This window comes from Spodoptera frugiperda, chromosome 4, assembly GCF_023101765.2.
Source record: "Spodoptera frugiperda isolate SF20-4 chromosome 4, AGI-APGP_CSIRO_Sfru_2.0, whole genome shotgun sequence".
Classification (NCBI taxonomy): domain Eukaryota; kingdom Metazoa; phylum Arthropoda; class Insecta; order Lepidoptera; family Noctuidae; genus Spodoptera; species Spodoptera frugiperda.
In genome coordinates this window covers 5211842-5238855 of record NC_064215.1, presented here as the reverse complement: position 1 = coordinate 5238855, position 27014 = coordinate 5211842, and the positions used below count along the sequence as shown (strand labels likewise).

General features: G+C 34.1%; 7 protein-coding genes across 8 annotated transcripts; 5 read left to right on the top strand and 2 right to left on the bottom strand.

The window, feature by feature from the left end:
- The first annotated feature begins 1426 nt into the window (after window positions 1-1426).
- On the top strand, window positions 1427-9544 carry LOC118281739 (chromosome transmission fidelity protein 8 homolog). The gene is made up of 2 exons (XM_035602430.2): window positions 1427-1575; window positions 9189-9544. Exons 1-2 carry the CDS (start codon window positions 1556-1558, stop codon window positions 9508-9510), a joined length of 342 nt encoding a protein of 113 aa, XP_035458323.1. The 5' UTR covers window positions 1427-1555; the 3' UTR covers window positions 9511-9544.
- On the top strand, window positions 2618-9338 carry LOC118281733 (general transcription and DNA repair factor IIH helicase subunit XPB). Of its 2 annotated transcripts, XM_050693303.1 has the most exons (16): window positions 2618-2957; window positions 3098-3213; window positions 3395-3542; window positions 4017-4157; window positions 4455-4649; window positions 4782-4927; window positions 5152-5309; window positions 5489-5655; window positions 5942-6112; window positions 6514-6734; window positions 7318-7501; window positions 7594-7937; window positions 8017-8159; window positions 8366-8449; window positions 8620-8817; window positions 9189-9338. In XM_050693303.1, exons 2-15 carry the CDS (start codon window positions 3156-3158, stop codon window positions 8806-8808), a joined length of 2349 nt encoding a protein of 782 aa, XP_050549260.1. In that variant the 5' UTR covers window positions 2618-2957; window positions 3098-3155; the 3' UTR covers window positions 8809-8817; window positions 9189-9338. The 2 variants fall into 2 exon arrangements, with proteins under 2 accessions (XP_050549260.1, XP_050549259.1); XM_050693302.1 differs by lacking the exon at window positions 9189-9338 and having other exon boundaries at window positions 2619-2957; window positions 8620-9113.
- A 361-nt stretch (window positions 9545-9905) lies between the features above and the next one.
- Window positions 9906-17093, bottom strand: LOC118281732 (chromodomain Y-like protein). The gene is made up of 6 exons (XM_035602425.2): window positions 16936-17093; window positions 14620-16771; window positions 14312-14487; window positions 13806-14025; window positions 13381-13524; window positions 9906-12064 (listed from the first exon to the last, which is right to left on the bottom strand). The coding sequence occupies exons 2-6, from the start codon at window positions 16753-16755 to the stop codon at window positions 11912-11914; spliced, it is 2829 nt and encodes a 942-aa protein (XP_035458318.2). The 5' UTR covers window positions 16756-16771; window positions 16936-17093; the 3' UTR covers window positions 9906-11911.
- On the top strand, window positions 12148-13584 carry LOC118281736 (uncharacterized). The gene is made up of 3 exons (XM_035602429.2): window positions 12148-12478; window positions 12651-12830; window positions 12941-13584. Exons 1-3 carry the CDS (start codon window positions 12386-12388, stop codon window positions 13373-13375), a joined length of 708 nt encoding a protein of 235 aa, XP_035458322.1. The 5' UTR covers window positions 12148-12385; the 3' UTR covers window positions 13376-13584.
- Window positions 17094-17317: 224 nt separating the features above from the next.
- On the top strand, window positions 17318-18694 carry LOC118281734 (leukocyte receptor cluster member 1 homolog). Its single transcript, XM_035602427.2, has 2 exons — window positions 17318-17582; window positions 17739-18694. The coding sequence occupies exons 1-2, from the start codon at window positions 17560-17562 to the stop codon at window positions 18586-18588; spliced, it is 873 nt and encodes a 290-aa protein (XP_035458320.2). The 5' UTR covers window positions 17318-17559; the 3' UTR covers window positions 18589-18694.
- On the bottom strand, window positions 18615-23861 carry LOC118281731 (WASH complex subunit 5). The gene is made up of 11 exons (XM_035602424.2): window positions 23651-23861; window positions 23368-23470; window positions 22744-22935; window positions 22294-22505; window positions 20755-22172; window positions 20404-20675; window positions 20180-20307; window positions 19702-20103; window positions 19382-19611; window positions 19048-19180; window positions 18615-18845 (listed from the first exon to the last, which is right to left on the bottom strand). The coding sequence occupies exons 1-11, from the start codon at window positions 23770-23772 to the stop codon at window positions 18704-18706; spliced, it is 3354 nt and encodes a 1117-aa protein (XP_035458317.2). The 5' UTR covers window positions 23773-23861; the 3' UTR covers window positions 18615-18703.
- Window positions 23862-24122: 261 nt separating this feature from the next.
- On the top strand, window positions 24123-26752 carry LOC118281735 (peroxisomal membrane protein PMP34). The gene is made up of 3 exons (XM_035602428.2): window positions 24123-24389; window positions 24502-24562; window positions 25255-26752. The coding sequence occupies exons 1-3, from the start codon at window positions 24333-24335 to the stop codon at window positions 25974-25976; spliced, it is 840 nt and encodes a 279-aa protein (XP_035458321.1). The 5' UTR covers window positions 24123-24332; the 3' UTR covers window positions 25977-26752.
- Window positions 26753-27014: the final 262 nt, after the last annotated feature.

Below are 27014 nucleotides of genomic sequence, written 5' to 3'. Positions count from 1 at the left end.
GTTTGTCACATGCTGTCCTTTCTACTTTGTATAAATAAGTAAATATTGTTGTGGCCTACGTCTTAAAATAGAGGGGTCTGTTCATTACACACAAATTATTAAATTTCTCTATTGAGTTTCCTCAGTAGCAATGAGTTGAGCATCCCTAAATTATAGAGTTGTACAGTATTCTGCATAACAGGACAAAAGTATAGAAATTAATTTTGCTATTTCTATATTTTTGTTTTTAATTTTACGGTCACAAGTATTGTAATACTTAAAGCAGCTTATTTATATCATTTTATTATGTCCCGCCATGTTTTTTGTTGCCTTAAAATTACGATTAGTATCGAAAATGCTATTTTAGCAATTGTTGTACAAAATGCTGATGGAAATATAAAAGTTGTTTAAAATAGTTTCACAGAATATATATTTAATCTAGATATCAAACAATATTCCATTTGTCATATTAATAAGTAAAAGCAGAAGCAAATGTTTAATAATAAAAGAAAACTGCATTAAATTATGACCTACCAATAATGAACAACGATTTTTATTTCAAAATTCCACTTATGCTTTATTTTTGAATATTGCCCACCCTAGGTTTATCCTGTGGGTATATTTACAAATAATTTTGTATTTATGTCACAGCAACATCGAAGTAGTTATATGCAGAAATCGAACCTATGACACGTTCCGCAAGAGCCACTGCACCAACTGCTCTGAGGTGTTCTCAACTTAAGATGTCAAAAACAACTTGATTTAAATATTAGAATCATTAAATAAGTCGGATCATGACTCCTACCATTCTCAGAACTGTACGTGTACGTATGAAGAGGCCAGCAATAGCACTGAAATTCGCCGTTTTCCATAATAACCCCTTCCATGCCTTGTAAATGGCAACGTTCTGATGCATGCACTCCAAATAAGATAATTTAAAAATATAATAACACTTCTATTTGTCGGTCTCAAAGCGAGCCGTGTATCCGTCAATATTTTGTCGAAAGAATTATCTTGCATAATTTCATTGACATCGCATCTCAATTATAGATTACTGAAAACTTGAAGAACACAGCTGCTAGTTCCTCGATGGTAGCAAAGGTTCAAAACGTATGGTATGTCCGATGTCCCTGTGTATTAATTGGGCATTAGTTAACAACGTGAGGATAAGGAAATTATAAGCCTAGGTTTGTCTTATAATTTCTAATTATAAGCGCTGACCTGTACTCTTATGCATAAGAATAAGCCGTCTTGACCTCCAGTGAGGGCCCCAGGTCGGCTGAATACTATCTACCTAAGCCAACTAGCCAACACGACGCCAGCAGAATCTTTTTGCCCTTTTAGTAACATCTTGGCTTTTTAACAACAAAATTAAATTAATTAAATTTGGCAACACAATATAACTGTCAAATGTCAAAAATATAGCGCGAAAGAAGTTAGTGATTAAAACTTCATTATTATTTATTTATTGAGTGTATGATCGATTAAGAACAGTTGACCATTGATTATTAAATGTTTCGTTAAATTCTAAGTAACTGGATATTTTACTTTGGTGCTAAAAGAAACTGAAGGGAACATGCAAATGTATATTGACTGGTGAGTATATAAACAAAACTATAACCTCAAAAACTTTTTGTAAATAAATATTTTTATTCTAAAATAAATAACGTATTTCACATTATATGTTATTCTTCACGAGGGCATTTACCACCTAAGTATAGCCAAGTGACCACAAAAGTTGCATTAAGATTAAAATTTATATGAATAATTTTATGAAACACTGACCTTTAGCTGCACTCTATTTTATTTATAAATCAAAGATTATTTATAGGCGGTGTATGAAATTTACGGAACTAGTTGTACATACATATAATACACAGTGTAGTTATGATTAAAAAGCATATTGATTACTAAGTAGAAAACCTTTTCCTAAAAGTTAATGTCATTTTTATAAACATCTATGAGCTTTCTGCATTGCATTCAGTTCAGTTATTTACTTATGTACTGTAAAATTAACAAAGTTTAAAGTAAATTAAAATATTTCATTTGAAAACAAGGAAACATCCTTTAAATTTTTGGACAGACACCAATATTTTTAAAAGAAAATCTATTAAAAACATTTCACATTTACACTATAGAATTAAATATATGGAAGTTTATTAAACAGTCTAAATATAAATAATCAAAACATAAAAAGGCATACATAATGCTGAATATAAAGCAATTCATAATTCAAAATGTAGTGTAATATAAATTATCGTCTAATCTCCTCCTGTGGGATAGTTTAAAAAGTTATATTAAAACTCCAACATAGTTGTAAAAAATAATAAATAAATACAAACTTTAGCTCTCATACGGATTGGAAAGCAAGTGTGTTATTTCAAATCACCTACTACTATGCTATTTATTGTAAATTAAATTACAAATGATATCATTACCAAGGTTGAAAAACTTTGTAATTTGTTCTGTTACTCAATTCAATTGATAGCTTATGTATTAGACGTTCTTTGTGGTGGTTATTTACTACAAAACTTGTTATACCTTCACTTGTTTTCTAATTGATTACAAATATTGCCAAGGACAGTGAAACAAAGTTTGTGTTTTTTCCAATGTTCTTGCCTATTTACTATACAAAAATGCAAAAAAATTAAAGTAATTTGATTGCGAAGAGAACCTTACTTGGTAAAAAAATATAATATTATGTTCGCGAAAATGCTCTTTATTCTGAACGCAGCTAAAGTAAGTGACAGTCTATGAGTCTACAGACGTCAACTGTCACTGTCATGATTGACGACGACATGTTTAGAAAATCAGTGCAATCGGGAAATCTGCGTTGTAAATACAACGAGTGGATCCTACAGCAGTGGAATTGAAAAATAATGGTTTTAATATTACATATTCAACATAAATAATATATTACTTACTTTGACCATTGAATTACGTTGGTAATCAACGAAACCTTCGTTATATAAAACTGAGTAAGTACAAGAAAGTTAAATGTTTGAATTGATACTTGTTGGAGTTGTTTTCTTTATTTATAAATAATGTTTAATGGAATGTTGTGTATTTATATCGATTATGACCTGTAATATTTATATTAATAAGCACTATTTTGTAGGTGTGGAAGAATATTCTACTAAAACTAATATTCACCAGCACATTACAAAGAATATAAAATGGGTCCCCCAAAGAAGATGAAAAAATATGATTCAAGAACAGGGAGTGATAGATCAGGTGAGTTCATTTATATAAATAAGAATTCAATAATTTCTTTACAATTCAAATACAATATTTACATATAAGGTTGCTCATTGTTGATTGTGAATATTGTAGAACTAACTATGACATGTTGCAACATGTCAACCATTTTTTTTTTGTGACCACAGTGAATAAATACTCTTGTTCATGGAAACAGGTAAAAAGAAGAAAGTAGAAGAAGAAGTGACAATAGATCTGGTAGATGATGACAATACAGAGAATGTGGGAGTACCCGGTGCTGCCATGCAGGATGCTGAGAAAAATGATCAAGTGCCAGAAGATGAATTTGGTGCCAAAGATTACAGGTAATTACTGTACCAATTACCATTCCCTTTGTTTGGTAAGCCTAATATGTAGAGATAATGTTATCTCTACTATGTTGTGTTGTATGTACATAGAACACAACACCAATCTAAGTACTTAAATTTTATAGATGTGAAGGCTTGTGAGCTGTTAGTGTTTACAAAAATTCATAAAAAATACAAAAAAAAAGAATCTCCAATAAAGTTAAGTTACTCTTTACAGCACAGCAGATTACTAGAAAAACATTCTTTTTAGAAAATGAATTTGGTTGGTTGTATAGAAATCCTTTTATGCATCTACTATCACAATAATCCTAACATTTAGTAGCTTTCTTTTTTAATCTATACAATAACTTTGTTTGTGACTAATATTGAATACACAATTTGTGAACCTTAAAGAGACCAGAATCCATTTAATTTATTCCTTGACTAACTGAAAATGAGGAAAATAGGTACAGTATTTTTTTTATGTTTCAGAAACCAAATGCAACTTAAAACAGATAATGCCAGCCGTCCTTTGTGGGTGGCACCTAATGGTCACATATTCTTAGAAGCATTCTCACCTGTATATAAACATGCTCATGATTTCCTCATTGCTATTGCTGAACCTGTGTGCAGGTATGTATACTTCTTTATTAACATTTTATTTTATGTAGTTAGTTTTTATTTAGACATTTCTTATTTATTGTAAACTGATATCACTTTTATTTTAGTTGCTGTAGATTGTAGAAGAAAGGTTATGTTTTTATCGTAGTAGTATTCAAATGAAGATTTAAGATTAGACCAGAATAAATATTTTAAGTTTTGAGTGTATATTACTCATATTATTGATTCTTTTGGATGACATTTAGAATGTTAGTGCAGGACAAAAGTTATTATAATACTGCATATATTTTATCAATGTTTTATTTCCAGGCCACAACACATACATGAGTACAAACTGACAGCTTACAGTTTATATGCTGCAGTGTCAGTGGGCTTGCAAACAGTGGACATTATAGAATATCTACAGAGACTTAGCAAGTGCTCTGTACCGGCTGGCATTATAGAATTTATACAGCTATGTACATTATCATATGGCAAGGTGAAACTTGTACTAAAACATAACAGGTGGGTTTGAAATAGTAATGCTGAAAAAATATCGAAATGCTGTACAAAATTGCTTGTGTTGTTAGATTCAACAGACATCATCTATGTTTATTATAATATAATATAATAATATTCTATCCTCTCTACGTTTAGGTACCTTGTGGAGAGTAAACACGTGGAAGTTCTTCAGAAACTACTCCGCGACCCTGTAATTCAGCAATGTAGGCTGAGACGCGACGGCGATGACGACTTCTTGTCGTCAGCACTGCCTGATAAACCGGCGATGTCTTTAAAACCAGGTGAGTCTACTAGTTCAATTTGAGAATACATGATATCAGTAACCTTAAATAAAACATTGTGTTCATTTCTATGCAAGCTCCAAAAAAACTGAAAAGTCCATATACAGACAATAACTGCCATACATAACACTCACTCTGAATAAAAATTCGTCTATTACACAAAGAGGTTGCAAGTTGCCACCTAAAGTATATAGACACTAAGTTTCTATGTACTTACTTATCAGGTGAAACAAGCGACAAGCCGCCGGCGGCTAACGGCGCGGTACCAGATGACATCAGCCAGTTCTACCAGCAGTTGGATAAAGATGACGACGAGGACGAAGCCACTGACATTACTGCCAATACTGCCGTCGCTTTTGAAGTCGACCCTGATAAGATTGAGGTATGTATTTATTGTTTTTATTATAGGTAGATAGTCCGAATACTTCCTTTGCTGAAGGAAAGTGTTTCCTCTATGTTGACGTCTATGTCTACGTTTGGCAGGCGACTTATGATAAACAGGATCCGAAATGCTCTGGTATCTAACCCGTGTCTATTATACAACAAATATTTTTGTAACAGGTGATTCAAAAACGTTGCATCGAGCTTGAACACCCTTTGTTAGCGGAATATGACTTCCGTAATGACACCATAAATCCCGACATCAATATTGACTTGAAGCCCACCGCCGTGTTGCGCCCCTACCAGGAGAAGAGTCTCCGGAAAATGTTCGGAAATGGTCGTGCGCGGTATGTAAATGAATATAATTCTTTATAATTTTAAAAATGATTGATTCGTTTTTATTTCATGGTAGACAGATAAGAATAGAAAATACAGTCATATCCGGATTGAACCTAATGGCAGCTGGTTTCGACGATACAAAAAATAAATCGCTGATTTATTTTTATTTTATTTATTTTATTAAAAAGGTACATGTTAATGAATATATGATCTAGTTTACAGTCCGACAAAACTATATATTTAGTTTGTCTGTCGTATCCAAAAGGTATATCTTTGTATATTTGGTGTATACAGGTCCGGTGTGATAGTGTTGCCGTGCGGGGCGGGCAAGTCGCTGGTGGGAGTGACGGCGGTGTGCACGGTGCGCAAGAGGGCGCTCGTCCTGTGTAACTCCGGCGTCTCCGTCGAGCAGTGGAAGCAACAGTTCAAGTGCTGGTCCACGGCCGACGACAGTATGATCTGCAGGTATGCTCGCTTACTGCTAGTAATTATATACGAATGCAAATGATTCCATGTTATGGAGGCTGTAGAAACTATTTAGAAAATATTTTTCCTATTTCTGTAAAGCTCTTTAGACACAATATTGGAAACTAGCTACTTCCGCGCGGTTTCACCAGCTCTGCTCGGCTCCTTTTGATTGTAGCGTAATGTTTTATAGCCTTCCTCAATAAATGCACTATTCAACACAAAAAATATAGAGCCTGCAGGTTCGGAGATTAGCGCGTTCAAATAAATAAATAAGCTCATTAGCTTTATATATTACTATATATATAGATTTCTCTCGTAAACCTATCATTTGTCTTCATAAACTGACCCCATCTAGACCACATACTCGATACAATTTAAACCCGTAAATGTTTGTTTAGATTTACGTCAGAAGCGAAAGACAAGCCGATGGGTGCCGGTATCCTGATCACTACGTACTCTATGATCACTCATGGCCAGCGGCGCTCGTGGGAGGCCGAGCAGACCATGAAGTGGTTGCAGGCGCAGGAGTGGGGACTCGTTGTACTTGACGAGGTGCACACCATACCCGCCAAGATGTTCCGAAGAGTACTCACTATTGTGCACTCTCATGCTAAGCTTGGTATGCTACTATCAAGGCTCGGATACCGGTTAAATTTTCAAACCGTTATTATGTACTTGTACGCAAAACCTTTACATTGGGTTTCGTTCGCGAAACCGGTTTTTTTAAACCGGTATTTGGAACAGTATTTTCATAAAGGTTTTTTCGGATTAACCGGTTTAGAGCAATAAAAACCGGTTAATACGACGCACATCAAAGAAACGCCGCGCGCTGTTCAGCTTATTTCAATAATAATATTTCAACGCGTGTACCGACATGCCCCTCGTCGAATAAACCGGTTAATTTAGGTTAAAATAAAGTTCTTTAATGTTCACGTTCTTAAGAAAAGTTCGGAGGAAAACCGATATAAACCGGTATTAACCGGTATTTTTTAAACCGGTTCCGAGCCTTGGTTACTATAATATGTTATACTCCTATAGATCGTTAAACATTTAATTTAATTTGTTTTAAAGTACCTTTGATGTTTTACCTCATTGATAAATAATAGTCACGTTTAAAATAAATCAAGTCTATTTAAAATACAAATGAGCATTTTCATTAGTAGATTGATGTGATTAATAAAACTGCCCAATCTCTGTAACAGGTTTGACTGCAACATTACTTCGAGAAGACGACAAAATCGCAGATCTGAACTTCTTGATTGGGCCAAAGCTGTACGAAGCGAACTGGCTGGAGTTACAAGCGAATGGGTACATCGCACGAGTGCAGTGCGCTGAGGTATGGTGTCCCATGACGCCGGAGTTCTACAGGGAATATCTTGTACAAAAGTAAGCTAAACTCTTATATCAGTTTGCCAATTTTACAAACTAAAATTTTCCAGGGAATTTTACTTTTTTACACTATCTCTTTTTGTTTTCAGAATAAACAAGAAAATGTTGCTATATGTAATGAATCCTTCAAAATTCCGGGCGTGTCAGTTCTTGGTGAGGTATCACGAACGACGCGGCGACAAGACTATAGTGTTCTCCGATAATGTATTCGCTCTCCGACATTATGCCGTCAAAATGAACAAACCATATATCTACGGACCCACGTCACAGAGCGAGAGAATTCAGATCTTACAGAATTTCAAATTCAACCCTAAAGTGAATACGATATTTGTCAGTAAAGTAGCCGATACTAGTTTTGATTTACCTGAAGCAAATGTTCTGATTCAAATCTCGTCTCACGGTGGCTCCCGGCGACAGGAAGCCCAACGCTTAGGTAAGCATACTTAAACTCTATTCGAAATAAAAGTAGCGGGCACACATTGTGTTTACAAATTAACGCTTTCATTTATCAGGTCGTATTTTGAGAGCAAAGAAAGGTGCATTAGCGGAGGAGTACAACGCATTCTTCTATACACTGGTGTCACAAGACACACTAGAAATGGCATACAGCCGTAAAAGACAGCGGTTTCTCGTGAACCAAGGTTACAGTTACAAGGTAATAAGGTATTATTTAACAACGTCTAACTGCCGATTGCAATAACCGATCTCAATCCAAAATTTTTAGATTAAAATCGATTTTGTCAGTAGTTCTATAGTTTCTCTCAAAAATTTAGATCGATCCAAAGATCTGTTATTCAAATTGGCAGTAAGGAAACACGGGGCAAAAAGAAACGTGAATTTATCTCTTAATTTCTTCCGTAGGTCATCACAGAACTAAAGGGAATGGATCAGGAACCTGATCTACTGTATGGTACACGAGAGGAGCAAGGCCTTCTATTACAACAGGTACACTTAACATTTCTGAAATGTGATTTGAATGCTAGTTAGCTGAAAGTCTTATAATACTACTAATACTTGTCCTTTGATGTTATAAAAGATGTTGAGTTATTTAAATGTATGGTGTAGTTTATATTTGTAATGTAGAGGACATGTGATATAATGGAACCATACGATAGGTGCTGGCTGCGTCCGAGACGGAGTGCGAGGAGGAGCGCGAGGGCGGCGTGGGAGGCTCCGGGTCGGGCGTGGCGCGGCGCGCGGGGGCGCTGTCGTCGCTGGCCGGCGCTGACGACGCGCTGTACCTGGAGCACCGCCGCAACGCTAACGCACAGAAACACCCGCTCTTCAAGAAGTTCCGATACTAACCGCACTATGTGCGTTGCTGCATCCTATCTATCATATTCAGCATCTTATGTCTGGTAATATCAGTAGAATTTAAACAGAACCTATACGAATTCGTTATTTCTTAGATAAGATCTTTTTCATATTATTCATTTAATACGTTTCAGATACTAATAAAAGTTATTTGCTGGGTGTTATAAAAAATATAAGCTAATACTGCAGTCCAATTTATACAAAAATAAATATATATCGGCGACATTTGTTACCTAGAACTGACCTACCTATCACTTTTTTATGTGCAAAATATGAATAAAAATACGTTTGACTACATTTTGGTTTTATTTTATTTCCTATTTGCCTTAATGATTTACTCTTATTATATGTACTTATGCATTTATTTCAGTAAAACTGAAAACGAAGCAGGAATTCCTGAGTGGGCGTTGGTTGAGCTCCAGGGTCTTATTCAAATGAAAAAAGAAGGAATCATAGAAGCGACGGTTGTTGGCGATCTGCATTACTACAATAGAAACAAACATCCAGTTTTAGTTCTTGGCCACCATATTCTCAATGGTAAAGAACAAAAACTTGAGCAACCAATGGCAGTCATTGAAAAAGTTATTGTAGATGACAAAACTAGCTATAAAGTAAAAGCTGTTATCAAAAAGAAATTGTTATTCAAATCTAGACCTAAGCCTATTATTTCTAATGTAGCAGAAAAAGTGTGATAATAATTTGTGTAATAAAGTTTATCTTCACTGAGTGTGTGGTTTTCATAAAAAAATTTATTCTAGCTAGACCAGAGATCTCTCTCTCTGGTCGGTCTTCTCTACGATTATATAAACCCCTGATGATTGTAGAGTTACGTGTCCACGACTTACTTCCATCTTTCAATTTACGTATCCGATGGAGACAATTCGTACGCGCCAGAATCACCCACCATGACCACGATCTTCAGACATGAAGGACCAACCAGAGATCTCTCTCTCTGGTCGGTCTTCTCTACGATTATATCAACCCTTGATGATTGTAGCGTTAGTGTCCATGACTTGCTTCCATCTTTTAATTTACGTATCCGATCGACAAAATTGATTGTAAAGAGAGGGAGAAAAAAAGACATTGATAGAGTACTTAATTATAATAATTTTACACTATTCACATACTCGGATGTGACATAATTCTGTGACTTAAAACTATTTAACCCATAATTTAAATGACCTTAACTATTTGGATGAATTTATTTTTTTAAACATAACATTGTCTAATTAAAAAGAAAATCTTATACTTATCATGCGAGTTATTTCGAATAAGAATTATTTAAAAAAAGTAAATGAAAGATTAGGTTTGCCAATAAAGTACAAATATATAAAGAAAATAATATCTCGACAATATTGATAAGTTTTGAGGGTTTATAAATGATACAATACATGAACAAGAATTTGAATGTAAATAATTAGTAGAAAATGAACCTTAACACTTACTTAGTATGACAAAATTATAGGTGCCACAACACACATACATAATAATTTTTAAATATTTGTGAAAGTGATGAGAGGCTCAACTTATGAGCGCTACAAACATATAGTTGTTTATGAATAAAGTATATTGTCGCTTGTACAGTGTTACAGCAAGTCGGATAAACACAAGCTACGTGACAGGTATTAACAACTAGAAAACAACACATTGTGGAATACTTTCCTATAAGAACCTTTAAACATTAAGATGTCACATCAATAAAAGCTTTAAATCCATCAACATTAAATCCAATATGTACACACTTCATTTAGTCCAACATCAACCACTAACCGAATTAATGAGATAATATAATATTTAAACATTTTCTCAAACCCTTTTCACCACAACGTATTTACACATTCATCAATTCAACCCATAGTAATCTTTATCAACTAACAAATCTAAACATGTTCAAACAACAATATTAGACTATTCGCGACATTCGCATACCACACAATTATTTGTACTATGTGGTGAAAGTGCAACATTGCCAGTGCATCTTATGCACTCCACCTGTTCGCGTTGCTCCCGTAAAATATTGACAATGAAACACAGCGAACAGGCGATATAATTTCGGTCCATTCTTCAAAAACAACTAACTGCCGGCGGCCATGACTTTCAATACTACCTATGTGATGTCTGTGCACCCAATCAAAGTTAGTGAAAAATCATTCTAAGGGTCAGCATTCTATTATTATTATTGTATATAATTATAGTACATTTGTTTATACTCAAAATATATAATCGATTTCGATATTATAAAAGGCACTTTATTTTAACCAAAAGAAATAAATTTACCACTAGGTAGGTATACTTATAAATATAAACATAAAATAATTTAACAGTATTATCTTGAACCAAAACATGGATGAAAAATATAATCTTTTTGCCAGTTATGTTCCATTTAAAAATGGAATGGTACTTAATGTAATCTATAAAACATAACTGTGGTCAGACATCAGATATTTTATTATGAAATATCCTTTACTGCTTTACTTATTAACATTTTTTAAGCTTTACATGAAGTATCACCTCAGATATATTGTATATAAGATGTTTTTAAATAAAGCGGTAAATGCAAACTTTGGCTGAAAAAGAAAATTATGCTAAACCTTTAGTCATAAACTCATAAAATCTAAAACAAGGACATAAACAATTTCATCTATAACATAACATAATATTCTATAACTATAACCTATTCAACACCAAGGATCTAAATATGCTCATAAATCAAACCATTTCACAAATTCTTCCTGCACTCACTCTTGGTTGCCTACCATCGCACTAATAGCAGTCTTTGCACAATACCTAATCCCTATACGAATACATTTGTAGGGCAGACACTTAACAATATTTTAAATTTTGATGTCAGTCGGACAATTTGTCATTTATATAAATGTATAGCCATTATACATTATGATTAAACCTTAAATGAATACCTGGATATGCAAATAACCTTTAACTAAATATCAGATTTCAATAATATAATTTTTGTCATTAAAGGAAGTGTTATTCTTTTCAAAGCAACTGTGTGGTCATCAAAAACATTGACCTGAAACTGTTTCCTTTTACTATCTGCAAAATGTAAATATACTCATTTCTTTGTAATAAAAATTAGGCGTTGTATGTTGCACGCAAGATGTTCTGTCCTTCTGTCGAGGTCCAGTACTCCACTAGTAAATCTCGCTCCTTCTCCAAGTACCCCAGGAATGTAGACTCAGACCCACTCTTCTTCATGTTTAGTATCCGTTTCTTTAGCCAGATATTCTAGAAAAGAAAAACAACGCATGTTACTCATGACGCATAAACAGAGTGAAAAAAATTTTTTATACCTCTCATAGTTTCATAGATTCCGACCGCAGACATTTAAGTCAAAAACATACTGAACAGCACAAAAGTAAATTGTTAACGATAAAAGAAATAATACCGTCAAACAAGATCCTGTCAAATCAAATAGGTGTAATCATTGAACATATAGAGATCCAGTTAGAGTTAATATCTCATTACAAGGTTATCTTATCGTTTTAGGTTGCGACCTATTAAAGAGTTAGTTAAGAGAGTTAAGTATGCATTACAGTGGTAATTACTATGTGGTTCAACATACTATTGCTATTTGTGCTATTTACTTTCGTCGCGCCGAGCGATGACAACGACGAGCCTGTTTTATATTATTATGGTCTTGTGAGTATTTTAGTTTAAAAACAAAGAATATTTCGACTTTTGATTGATTTCATATCGGTCGAAAAGGTTAGTATATTTTTGGGGGACAGTCAGTGACTCAGTGTATGATTAATTTTATATGTAGTCAATTTAATGTAATACGCGAAATATTTATTTGAAAGCATTATTTTAGGAGGAGAGTGAGCGCAGTCTGCCGCTTTGTAATGATCGTCAGGCGTGTTCAGCGTTGATACTGCGGTACTGGCGCGCACCCGCGCTGGTGCGACTGTGTCGCTGTGCTCGTCGCATGCGCTGTGACACTCGTGCGCATAACGATAGTCTTATTGAACTAAACAATCGAGCTCATTTACAGGCGAGTAAGATTAGTCTTAGTAAAATATAAAACTATAATTATATTTTCGGTCAATTATTGGTTTTACGTTTTTTAATGTGTATAGCTGACAACAACAAAATTCATTTCAGTTCTGTAAACCTGTAACTGACTGGCCGGAATGTAACATAAACGAAAATGCACTAAGCATAGTCACAACACACTACCAAATGAATCCTGACAAACTTGAGGAATTGCATCACGTGAATATGCAGCTCACACCACCAAACATAACATTTAACTGTCGGTGTCGTAACCCTAACTACTGGAAGCTATCTTCCACCGAGGACACTAATCGTAAATACCGGTGTGCATCACTTCCACTGTGCAAAACTGGAGAGTTTTGTGGAAATGTGAACCATGACTTGAACGCGCTTTACCAGTCGTGTTTATGCCCTAAACACCACATATGTGTGCACAACGGCGGTGTAACTCACATGCACATCTCAGAGTTGCTTTACGAAGGCAGAGGATGGAAAGCTTACTGCCAAAGGATAGAAAACGACGACAGTTACGAAGATTATTAACTTACTCGTGCGGGTTGTGAAGCAATGTCTTTAACGATCGTCTGGACTTGTTCATTGAAGTTTTCAGGCCATAATGTGCGGCTTACCAATCCACCTTGCAATGCTTCCGATGCTGACAACCGACGACCAAAAACGATCAAATCATTCAACTGCAACAAGTATTTTGTAGTTTTAGAATAAATAAACTGAATATTTTAGAGTAACAAATACATTAATTGTTTATTTCCACAAAAACTTTTGATAAATGCAATATATAAAAGTAAAATATCCCTCTATTGACCGTAGCGTGTTGTTTTATAGACTATTCTTTCCCAAAATGACTATCCAACACAAAAATAATTATTCAATTCGGACCAGTAGTTCCGGAGATTAGTGCATTTAAACAAATAAACTCTTCACAACTTCATTACATAATAAGAACAAGATTTACCAATGGTTGAGGCAGAAGTCTGTATGTAGTAAATGCCGCAGCTCCTGGCTCTATCGGCGCAACACTCCCATGTGACTTAGGGCTGATGGCGAAGCTTGCTCGTTCAGAGGCGAACGCCACATCGCTTAGACCAATCAACGCCAGGCCAACACCTGAACATCTACCATTCACCCCAGCACATAATAGCTTGCCATGTTGTTCCAGTGTTTCTAATAGAGATCTGTAAATATTTAGAATATTTGTATAGTTTCAAACATAATTAGAAATAGAAATTAAAAGTCCACATTTCCTCACAATGTTTTCCTCCATTGCTTGCCACTGGTGTCTAAATCTTAGCAAGTACATATACATATAACTTGATGGAAAACGTCACATTGGTTTTTGCCAGGTGTTGAACCCTCATGCATGAGTAGTAGGGGTTCTAAGCTTCTGGGCAACCACGACATTAACTGTTGCAGTTAACTAGTTTAATCAGGAAACATCATTTTTTGAACCCAATAACTTACCTTACACATTCAGCCATCTCGTAAGCAAAGTTAGCTGACGTCTCAATACTGTCATCCAACAATGGTCTTAAGTCTAAATCTGAGAATGCGGTTGCACACTCGGATGATAACAGTGTCACTGATATGTCTTTTTTTGCTTCCACCATTTGTAGTGCCTTTTCAAACTCTTTTAACATCTGTCAATAAAATAAAAAATGTTATGATCTCACATTTTTATAGAATTATCAATGGAAGTTACTTTATACAAAATGAAATTATGTATTTTTCTGGCTTGATGTACTTAATAAAGTAGAAAAAAGATAACTCACCTCAATATTACATCTAGACCCTGCTTTCTGAACACAAATCTCAGCTAATCTTTGATCAAAATGAATGGACATGTATTTAAAATCTTCACTATTTACATGGGATTTTTCTTCAGTTTTCATTAGCTTTTTAATTTTTGATGGTTTTTCACCTTTTATAATCTCACGCTTTCTCTTATTTAAGGCAAGATTTAATTTAGAATTCAGTTTTTCTTTTATAGACAAGCAATCATCTTTATTTATTGCATCTGGTTTGATTGCATCTGTAACATCTGACATGAATACATCAGCCAAAGGTTGATTATTGGTGCTCTCACCAGCAGACTGATTTTGAACATCTGCCTGTGCAGTTTGTTTGTGTGACTCTACATCACTCAACCGTCGTGGACTCATACACGAACTAGAGTAAGAGCTTGAAGAGTGCCGTCTATAAATAATAGAATCATCTGCACTATGTGCCTCAAAATCTTCACATACTGAGGGTGACTTTACTGAACTATTTAAAGATGATCTCTGTTTACCACCTAGAATTTTCTTAGCTTCTCCTTCTTCATATTTTGACTCCTTTTTCCTTTCTCTAAATTTCATTTCTTTAGAGACAGGTGTTGAGCTTTGTAATTTTTTAATAAATTCTGCTTTGGTTTTCATATTCTTTTTCCCCTTTTGGGCTTCAGGAGTGAGCTGATAAATCATATTTACAGCTCCTTCATCCATCAACAGCTTATCAACTTCAGTCAGTCGCTTATTTTGTTTGCAGTTCTTAGGAGAAGGCTTTTTCCATTGTAATTTTGCAATAGGTGACTTAGATTTGGTCCTCTGAAAAGTTGGTTCAGTCTTAATTTTTTTTGATGGAGTCACATCTTTCTCCATGCTTGGTTCTTTGCTTTTAGTAGCAGATTTAGATTTAGTAAAAGTATCTGGGTTATCTGGATCAAATATAACTTTTTTCTTTATAACTCTACCAAGACGGCGTTGTGGTGCTCCCTCATCACTGCTTTTGTTTAAGACTTGTAATTTTCCATCACTAGATGAGTCGATGGATGTCCGAGCTGATGCTTGTTCATCCTCTTTACCAACAACCTCTTGGGTTTTGACATCTTCAGTAGTCTTCAGCAAGTGTTCACTCTCTTGCAACAACTTGTTTGTCTTTTCCCCTTCCAAATCCTCATCATCCCACTCTTTCACAAGAACATTGACTATATTTTCCTCCGTATTACCTTTCACAATTTCTTTTATGTTTTCCTCTACACTTGCTTTTTGTTTCTGCTGGGATACTTTCTCAATTTTATCGGTTCTTCGATTTCTTGACAATCTTTCATTGGGACCGCGTTTTTTAGCAGTATTTTTTAATCGGTTAAGTTGCTGCAAAGCTATAGTAGCTTCAAGTATTTTATCAGATGACATATTTTTCAAATTTAGAGACTCACTTTGTTCTTCATCATTGCCTTCCAAGATGTCCAATAGCTCCTCTTTGTTGAACACTTCCTGTCTAACAGAACTATTATTATTTTCTACACTATCACTCACATCTGATGAGCGTAAAGCTTCACTAAGCTCAATGCTTTGACCAAGTTCACTGAGTAAATTGTTGGAGTGCTGATCATCAACAACTAATTCTTCAGTAATTGTTTCAGTCATATCATTATCATTTGTTTCAATTAATATCTCAGTCTGAAAAGTGACTCCCTCTGAGCATACTTGTGCAGTATTATCAACTTCAACTACTGTTTCTTCTTCAGGAGCAATTGATACAACTTCCTTGACAACTGCAGGTTCTTCTACAGTAGGAGAGGAGTCATCAGTGGTTGGCTGACTACACTCTACATTTGTGTCAGTCGACTCGATAATTTTGGGCACAGCAGCTTCTGTTACTTCTTCGATGATATCCTGCGTTTTATTATTCACGTCTGCAGATGTTTCAGCACTTTCAGGCTCACATTTACTATCTTCGCTTGGCACTGAGTTACTTTCTACAGCAGCAACTTCGGCAGACTCGGATTCCGCGACGCCGTTTGATTTGTGACATACATCAGTAGCTACCGAAGCCACAGCGTTTTCGTTGTTTTCGTCAAACACAACTGTTACTTTCTTATTATCTACAGTTGTATTATGAAGTGGAGGTTCTTCTACTGCTTCCATTTTGTTTATACAGTCTCTAAAAAACAAAAAATGAATTTATTATTGCTTTATTTAGAGATAACCTAAGTTTTGTTGACGAACGCAAACGTCAAATTTATAGTGTCCGTACTATAACAGAAAGAAAATCCATTATTATTTTCAAGTTTACAAACATTATTTGAAACTAGTACTAATAATTACCTAGTTCTACTAATTAATACACAATCAAGACAAAGTTTGCTTTGCGTTGCGTCTGTACGTCCATATTACATTACGCGCACTAGAGATGTACCTACCAATTCCATTGATAACTAACATGGTCTAATCGACTATTTATTACTTACATTCACTCAGACCTTTCTTCTACTAATGCGAAAATAAAATAGAGATTACAACACAATATTATCCCGTAATATAGTGGTACTACTAGTGTTCTCATAAATTATTCTAGATTTTTTTACGCTATACAGAATTAAGTAGTTCACAAATGTTTTTCGGTGACCTCATTTTTGTCATTTGGGTTTTACTTTTCGCGTCACTTCAATCAAGTTTTAAGAGTTGGTAGCACTGCAGTTGTTTTGACATTACATAATTCTGACAGTTGACGTTGACTGCTCGTGCCAGTTCGAGTTCGTGGTGTTTTGGTTTGTGATAGTGTGTTTTTTATCAGTTTAATTTCTAACTTGAAATCAATAAACTGTATCGTAACAATAAAACACACTACAAATACCTATAACTCCCTTCAATATTAGTTATACCCATAGAACTAGTGTAATTTGTAGAATAAGTCGTGTTTAATAAAACCATTTATAATATTCAGTCAGAATGAATATCCTTCCAAAGAAAAGGTAAGCACTTTTGACTTATTCTTTAAAACTAAAATATTAATAAATTTGGGAACAATTCAAATATTTTCATGTCTATCACTAGATAGATGAAAACAAAGGTACATTATTCGAATTATTTATTGCTTGAACTTCGTAACACTTTCTTCTCTTTTACAGATGGCACGTAAGAACAAAAGAAAATATAGCACGAGTAAGGAAGGATGAAGCCGAAGCTGCTGAAAAAGAGCGTCAGGAGAAATTGAGAATTGAACAAGCTGATCGCGAGGCACGCCTTAGTGTACTGAAATACAAAAGCAAACAAAAGTTACAAGAATCAGGCGTAGTCCAATCAAACTCAGAGTCTATACAAGAAACAGCAAATGAACACATCAACTTGTTTGCTAATTTAGATGACGCTGTGAAAACTACAAATAAGGAGCATGACAATGAAGTAAAAGAAAAAAAGGAAGAATATGAAAAAAAGATTGGTTACTTAACATATCTTGGACAAGACACTAATGAGGCTCTTGGTAAAAAGAATTGGTATGAAGTAGCTCCAGAAACGTCAAGATACTCTAGATCAAGTAATATTAAGGATACCTATGATAAATTAGTTTTGAAAGATGCTGATGGTAAACCTAAAATAAAAGAACCAGATGTTAAAGATGGCGAGGTCAATTATAAGAGAAAACAAGAGCTTGACCCAATGAATGCATTTAAACATCTTCATAAGTATGATAAAATTAAAAAAGATTCTAAACCACCTAAACAACAAATTAAAAAAGATAATGAAATACATAAGAAAAAGAAACACAAAAAGGATAGGAAAGAAGATAAAGAAATTAAATTACAAAAGCTAAGAGAAGCTCGATTGAAAAGAGAACAGCAGGAGAAATACAGAACTGAGCTGTTTTTGAAAGGTCTTCACAATACTAATGAAACTAAAGAAGTTGAGAAAGAAACAAGAGTTAAACCTAAATACAATTCACAGTTCAACCCTGAACTGGCAAGGCAAAATTATAAATAAATCTTCTAGAGAGAGAAACAACAAACTTAATAACATAGTTGAATATATTTATTTTATACTTTCGTTTATAATAAATATGATTAGAATAAACAATAAACTTATTTTATTTTTCATGTTATTTTTGGAGAGTGTGAGTAAGCAAGATTAGTGGAAGTTTATCTTCCAGTCTATCAAAGGGATAATTGAATGTCTCTGAGAACATTTGCAATATCCTCACTATTGCTGCAGCATCACTTGTTGACTCTGTATGTTTAGTTCTGGAATAGAAGAAAGTTTTAATTATATACACTGAATATATGAACATCAATTATAATAAAATAGTATTCAGTCAGTACTTATATGAGAGAACCATTCAGTATGAATAGGCACAAACACATGGGTCACATCGACTATTAGGTAATCCGTATACTCATTTGCTGGTCTACAAACCATAAATTAAAAAAGACTAAAGATACTAACTTGACGTAATTGCATAAAGACTCGATAAATATGTCAACATTTTCGCTCTTGCTTTGGCGTAACAGTGAGTAGATCCCAACTAGCAGAGGATAGCCATCTATATTGTCTCCTGTTCTTCTTGTTATGAGATCACCTGGAATACACAAATTAATATTATTATATTGAAATTTACTAAACTACTAAGCGCCGCATTTTGTCAATAAAAACTATGTTGGTAATATCGATAATTCTGGAAGCAACCACTATCTTAGTTTGCATAGTTACCTAATTACGAAATGGTTAATTGTTTACAATGTTCTGTCATTAGGAATATCAGTACTTAGTTTTAATATACCTGTTGTGTAGCATATCTGCATTCGTGGTAATTGTGAAATTAGAAGGGCCACAAGAATGCGACCCATATCTGCGTTCAAGAATTCCTGCGCGTGTTTCACATAAATCTTATCATATGGTTCATAAATTCCACATCTCACCAAATACTCTTCAAGATTTTGTAGAAGTAACGACGACACTTTTGGCGGGCTTTCAGAATGTGTCGATATCTTTAATTCGTTTATTAAAGATCTGAAAAAAGTTTAAAATAATTTTGAGGAAAAACGTCTAAGGTTTGATCTTATTTTCACACTTAAATTTCTAACTCTTTGCGCTACTTACTCATTCATAGTCCTAAGTGATGCTTCCAGCTGGGCTGAATCAAACTTACAACTTGTATTCAACTGATAGGCAATGTGTCTTCTGATAATTTGCAGAGTGCCTATCAAGACAAGTACGTCAGATAATTGTTGGAATGTTTTATATCCTTTAGCAATAAACTGTTCCAAGTCTTTCATATTACTAGTCATACTGCCCATGAGAAACTTATCTTGACTGTTCCTAAATATATCTTGAACATTATGCATTTGGTTCTTCACCATGAATCCATACAAAGTGTCCAATCCATGAAGACCAACCACTCCAATAGCTTCGTTCAATTTGCCGAAGGTTTTGTTATTTATTATTTCATTTTGAGTTTTAACGTCGTACCACGCTGCGCAAACGTTAACGTATGAACATATCCTGAAGAAGAAGAAAATATTTAAACACGTTCCTAATTTAATAGTTTATATCAAAGTCCTTATTGTTGTTGTGTTACCTTGCATCCACTAATTGTGGTATTTGTCGAGCTAGACTGCCCATGAAGCCAGCGGACGGACTGTACAGTGTTACTCCTTTACGGAAGCTTATTTCTTTGGAGACACTTTCAGTAATGATAGCAGTTATCTGTTACAAAAACAAATAAGAACAATATTAAACTATTCATAAAATAGATTTGGTAAATTCAGTACCTAAGTCACAATAGGATATTTATTACATTACCTGTTTCTGCCAAATTCTTAAGCCATGTATATTTATGTAATCCTGAATGTATTCCAGAGATCGTCTGTATCCATCCATACTTTCAGCCAACTTCTGTAGTCGCGACATCAAATTACTTGCTGTTGGTTGGTATTTCTTTCCTTGGGGTTCTAGGAATTCCACAAACTTTTTGCTGATATGTCTGTCTAGTTCCTTTAATAATCCTTCTTCCAACAATTCTGCTGGGTCTACCCTTATTACGCCCACTAATGTAGATCTCATATCCAATATTCCTGTAAAATTACAAAGACTTAAATTAGTGGTCTACAATACGAGTTTGTGTAGTGTTTGGTTTGTGAATGCCATACGAACCTGTTGTGAAAGTGGAAGCCGAATGAGTTAGTTTGGCCACTTCCATCCTGTCTTCCAGCTGCGCATAATCCCGCAATCTTTCCTTTTCCAATCTCGTAGGTACTTCTTTTATAGCCCAAGTTTGCAAGTCAATTATTTTCTCCACAATATTGAAAACCATTTCTGGAATGATTTGGAGGACTTTTTGAATGTATTTAATCAGTTCATTACTGAAATATTGTGACACTGACACCAAGTCATCACTGTGAGCCTGATTTATCCTAAGTAGTGGTATTTCCATGGCACTAGCTAGCTTTAGGAAGAGTGCTCTAAGTCTGCTGGTAACAGCTGGATTTTCTTTAATGCTATCTTGCATATTCTTTGTATATAAATCAATAGTGCACCAAGCATAGCTTACATCAGCAACTGTCTCCAACGTAACCAGGGAATCTTCTTTCAAAGAAGCAGCTCTCAATAGATTTTTCAAAGCATCTTTGCTATCACACAAATATTGAACAATTGTAGAAGTACTTTTTATGCCATGAAATTCTTCAACTTCATCTAAAGCTTGAAGCAACTGAGTAACTTTCTTGATTGACTTAGATGAACTTGGTTCACCCAAAGATGATACTTGTTTAGCAATGCTATCAAACCAAAGCTTTAGTTGTTCGTTTTCTTGTATTTTAGCGACAGGTTTAGCTCCTGAGAAAAGTTCTGATAAACTGTTTAAAGCTTCTATTGCCAAATTTTTATTCATATTCCAAGTGGACTCTCTATTTTCAAGTAGTCTGTTTAGTATCTCTCTGACTTTCAACTCTAACTCTGCAGTACTTATTAACAGTTCCAAAATTTTTAATGGATCATAATTAGACTCCTTCAATACTAAATCTTTAAGTTGTTTACTCTTTTTATTATTATCATAAAATGTTACATCCGTATTATGTAAAAGAAGCCATCTTAGTACTAAATTGGAATTTAATAAGAGATTTAGAATTTTGCTTATATTGTCTAATACAAAGTCATCAGTGAGTGTTCCTTCTTTTAGTAGTTGGTGAGTTTTAGTAGTAAGCATTGGTACTGATCCTCCTCTTTTAGCAAATACTTCTTTGATCATCTTGCTATTACAGGTGTTGCTCAGAGCAGATTTAGCTGCCTTAAAATTTTCCCAATAATCAATGATATTCATTGTAACACCCATGTATACAGGAATTACCCAATTTGTTGGAAAGAACTTGTCAACTATTTCTCTCATTTTGGATGTATCTGTGTGTAGATAGTAGGGCGTAAAAAACAAACAGATAACGAGCATGCTGGCTTGTGTGCCCAGTGCAGATGCTTGATGCTCTGGTATTGTGTAAACTGCAAGTTGATTATAGATGTCTTCTGATCTTAGCTTTCCTACCACTTTTTCGACAAATTCAGGGCGTATGAACACGCGGCTAAAAGGATGAATCATTATTATTTTAAAATGAATATATAAAATCATTGCAACACAGTAAGTCAACCTACGCATTTTTGTAAATTTTATCACTGCTAACCAATGCTGATAAAATTAATTACCTAAAATATTCAACAGGATAATCAGCAGGTCTTCGTCCATTTTGCTGATCATAGCCGGTGTCCCTTAGAAGTTTGCACACATCATCAATGTTGGACTGTGATTGGCTTGTACTGTAGCGATAAAACGCTACCAGTAATCTTTCCCTCATTGGACCCGGTATGTAGAGGTCACATAACAATAGCATGGCTCCATATAAATATAAACTTTCACACTGAAAAGTAACCATTTTCTTAACTTTTATCAGATTTTATAATACCCATGATTATGTACTTATACTTCATACTTTAAATTAATTAATCACCTCTTTTGTTGACTTCTAGCTACTAGCCAGGAACCAATGACTGAATGTAGGCATGCTTGATTATAAAATTAGATAAAAAAATAGGACTTCTTTGTTAGTGAAGCTTTTTGTACATATTTACTCTAAAAATAATTATTGAAGTACTTACCAAAAGCTGTTTCCCTTCAACATCCTTCAGTACAGTTTCAATATTTTGCTGGATGAAGGTATTATCATGTAACTGCTCTACAAAAGAGTTCAGATCAACTATGTATTGGTAGATATTCTCAAAAAGCAAATAAAACCTATTTATAATTTCCAAGTATTTTTCTTTTAACTCATCATCTAAATCTTGTAATTTCTGAAAAATATGTATAAAATTATGTTACAAGATTGAATTATCCAATTTAAATAATAATATTATGTATTCACATTATGTAGATGTTGTTTTAATTTTATTAACTAACTAGCTCCTGCTACCAGCTTCACCCATGTTCCTTGGGATAAAAAGTATGCTAACATCAAGTCAGCTCATACTCTGTCTGTGAACCAAATTTCATCAAAATCTGTTAAGTAGTTTCAGTGTGATTGACAACCATACATTTAAACAAATCAATCTTTCACATTTATAATATTAGTGTGATTGTCCCTTGGATTTGCAATTTGTTACTTAACTGAATTTCGCCATATAAGAGAACATTGATCTAGCAACTACAAGTTCTTAATTATTATACATAGTTGGGTAAAAATATTATATTTGTGTATTTGAAAAGTATATAGCTAGTCAACTTACGGGGTTAGCATTAATTTTCTTTTCTTGAGCATCAGAAACTTTGAAATAGCTGAAGTCCAAGATGACATCCTGGTATTTTTGTTGGGATTCTTTATTATCTAGCCTGAAATGAAACTTTCTAATAAACTTTTACTGCAATAATAAATATAACTTTTTAAAAGCATTGTTGTAATGACAGAACCATAGGCATTATGTTGATAAATTTCATATTTCATCACAGAAGTAATTTATTTAAAGATATTCAACAATTTTAAATTATTTAACAAGCTCAAAATAAGCTTACAGGTAAGCAGTGGGTTTATGATCCTTTAGTCTTAAAATTTCCGCAACTATTGCATTTCCATGAGACACAAGTTTCAGCAAGTTTTGAGCGCAAAGATTGTCTTCAGACATAAACGCCTTCATCGTTTATCAATTAAAATAATAACTCCATTAACAAAATATTCCATGAACACAACAAATAAACTTTTAATGACACTGACAGCAACAACTTGACACTGACAGCATTCAAGTGGTGTTGCTGTTTAAAAAAACAAGTTAACAAAATGATGTAACCATCACATACTCCTTGGTTTATATTATTATTTAACAAAACAAGAGAAAAAGCGATGTTTAATATTTTTGCAGAATATTTAAGGCACGGCACCACATGGCAATCAACACCATCTAGGAGCATTTCGAGCCATCTATTGATATAGTGATGTTTACTATGAAGTAGGCCATTCAAGTATTTCCAGTCCGTCCCCATCCGTTTGATACAGTGTATTATGTATCTATGATAATGACCAATCACTATCAATCAGTCAGTAGCACGATGTGTTTCGTAGATTGAGGTGGTCATGTAATAAAAATATTACAAATTAATAATTATTCAAGGAAATATAACGGGGGCAGGGTCAAAGTGCGATGGTTTTCGATTGATGTATATTTAATTTCAAGTGGTTTGCAGTTTATATTAAGTAAAAATGGCACCTTCATTATTTAGTTATGAAACTCTTGTGCATGCAATAGCAGGAGCAACGGTACGTACTTATCTGATAATGACCACCGGTAAATCGTCTGATTTACAAAAATAATTTTATGACTTCCTTAAAAAAGTAATTGAACTTTAGTCCTTTTTATTGATTATTTCAGGGCAGCGTAGTTGGCATGGCCGTATTCTATCCATTAGATACATTAAGATCGAGAATACAAGGTAATTTATTTATTTTATTATTCAGTGTTAATTTCAAAGTAGTATGTAAACTAGACTTGAGTATTTGTATAATGTAAGTATTATAAAATAAATCAGCGCGGTGCTTTAAATTTCAATGTGCCTACTGCCTCGTATCTTCCCTATTCATATCCTTAAGCTTAACAGACTTTAATCATAATGAATATGGTATTAGATACCACTTATCGCATTAAGCAAATCCGCAATAGATAGCGGAGTAAAAGATCTCTGCGAGTGTATAACATAATCGTGAATAAAATACGTAATTAATGGACAATTACAATTGGTTGAATTGCATAATTAGTTTTATAAGATCTGACATTAAGTAAACAAAAACAAAACAACAATACAAGCCAAACATCGCACATCTTATATTGTAACGAGTGATGTGTAATGTTTGGCTATTGTATATACGTAATTAAGACTACTAACAATTTCAATATTGACAACATCAGTTGTTCGCACATAGTGTAGTGTAAGAACCTTGGACCTCAGTCCAGGCTTTAATCATCGCGAATCTGGAACGTACCTATAATAACAGTCTATTAAGCCTTAATATAATTAGTCTAGTATTCGATTACGAGATTGTTACCGAAAACGACAATCCTTTACACAATGTTAACTTGACAGTTATGAGTTGAGCACAATTAACATTTAAAATGTTTTGTTTTCAGTTGAAGATTCCAAGAAACTACAAGGATCATCACTGGAGCTGCTATTAAAATTAGCAAGCGAAGAAGGGCTAGAATCCTTATACCGAGGATTGGCACCCGTTTTGCAGTCTCTGTCAGTGTCCAATTTTGTATATTTTTATACATTTCATGGGTTACGTAGGGTGTCAACGAAAGAAACATCTGCCCTGAAAGACTTGATGTTCGGTTTAATCGCTGGAAGTATAAACGTTCTTCTTACTTCGCCACTATGGGTTGTTAATACCAGAATGAAGTTACAAACTTCAACCTACAACAGCCTAACCGAGGGATTAGTAGACCTCTACAAAAAGGAAGGAGCTAAAGGTCTGTGGTCTGGTACAGTACCCTCTTTATTACTTGTCTCTAATCCAGCAATTCAGTTTATGGTTTACGAATCGTTAAAGAGGCAACTAATAGCTAGAGGCATGTTTGATACGTTCTCTGCATTTCTTGTTGGTGCCGTGGCAAAAGCGGTAGCCACAACATTAACTTATCCATTACAATTGGTACAATCAAAACTTCGTGCTGGCACCAGTTTAAAACCTTTATTTAGAGATGTGAAATCGCAACCCTTGTTGGCGTTCCGTGGGTTAGAGGCTAAATTACTGCAAACAATCATGACAGCCGCTCTTATGTTTATTATTTACGAAAAGTTAGTCCGACTAGTGCTAACGATAATGAGAGTCAGAATGGCTAGGCATTAAAACGTTGACTAACCAAGTTCATAGAAGCGAGGAGTGATTACGTCACTATTTGCGTTTACTACATTGATACATAGATCAAGCTACAGAAAACCTGTTTCGTTGGTGTATTGCAAAGTTACGAAAACACAAGGTCGCATCTTGATCAAGATCATTGTTTATTTATTATGGGATTTAAAAACGCATCCTAACAAGGTCAATAATTTAAATTCAGAAAATTTACAATAAATATGAGTACACAAAGATGTGTATAAGCGCGAAGTAAAAAAATAAATACCTAGATACTACTTAATAGAATCTCATAATTAGCATATTACAGCGTTCAACAAGTTAGTTACTTCTATTTGAATAATAATGATAATAACTTGAAGAAAAAAAGCACGACAAAATTTATTGCTGTATGAAGAACAATGATTAATTTATAATAAGTAGTAGGTATTCTGTGTTAGACGTGTGCCAAATGAGGAAACTGCTTGCAAAAATAGCACTATTGTGGTTATAAAAACTCGAAGATGTGATGTGACGTAAAAGGGTCACACTATTTGCTAATTTACAGATGATTGCCAGAAGGTACCTGAGTCTTACAAATTAGTTGAACAAGCAACCTTGACTGCCTTAACATGGGTGTGTTAAGTCGAGGTTACTACGAAAATTTTAGTATTAATACTACATAATATAAATCCAAGTTCAACAATAATTAAGTAGTCAATAATTTAAATAACTCCTAGTCTCCTTGACAAGAACAAAATAACGCATGATCGTTTTGTATACTGCGCAAATAAATGTCTGAGCTCTCTAACAAAATATTGACACTACATACGTTTGATATTACATTAATATCTTGAATAACTTATAAAGTTTTAATCTAGCCAAAGAAGATAATTGTTTTTTTTTTATATTTATTGTCCCTACATATGTAGTTAATATTTACACTGATCACACACCACCGCATTTACTTCACGCGAAAGCATCTTCTTCTTTTTAGTCATTGATACTTTTCGGACTGTAATGGTCTTTCGTTTAATAATGTACACCTATCTC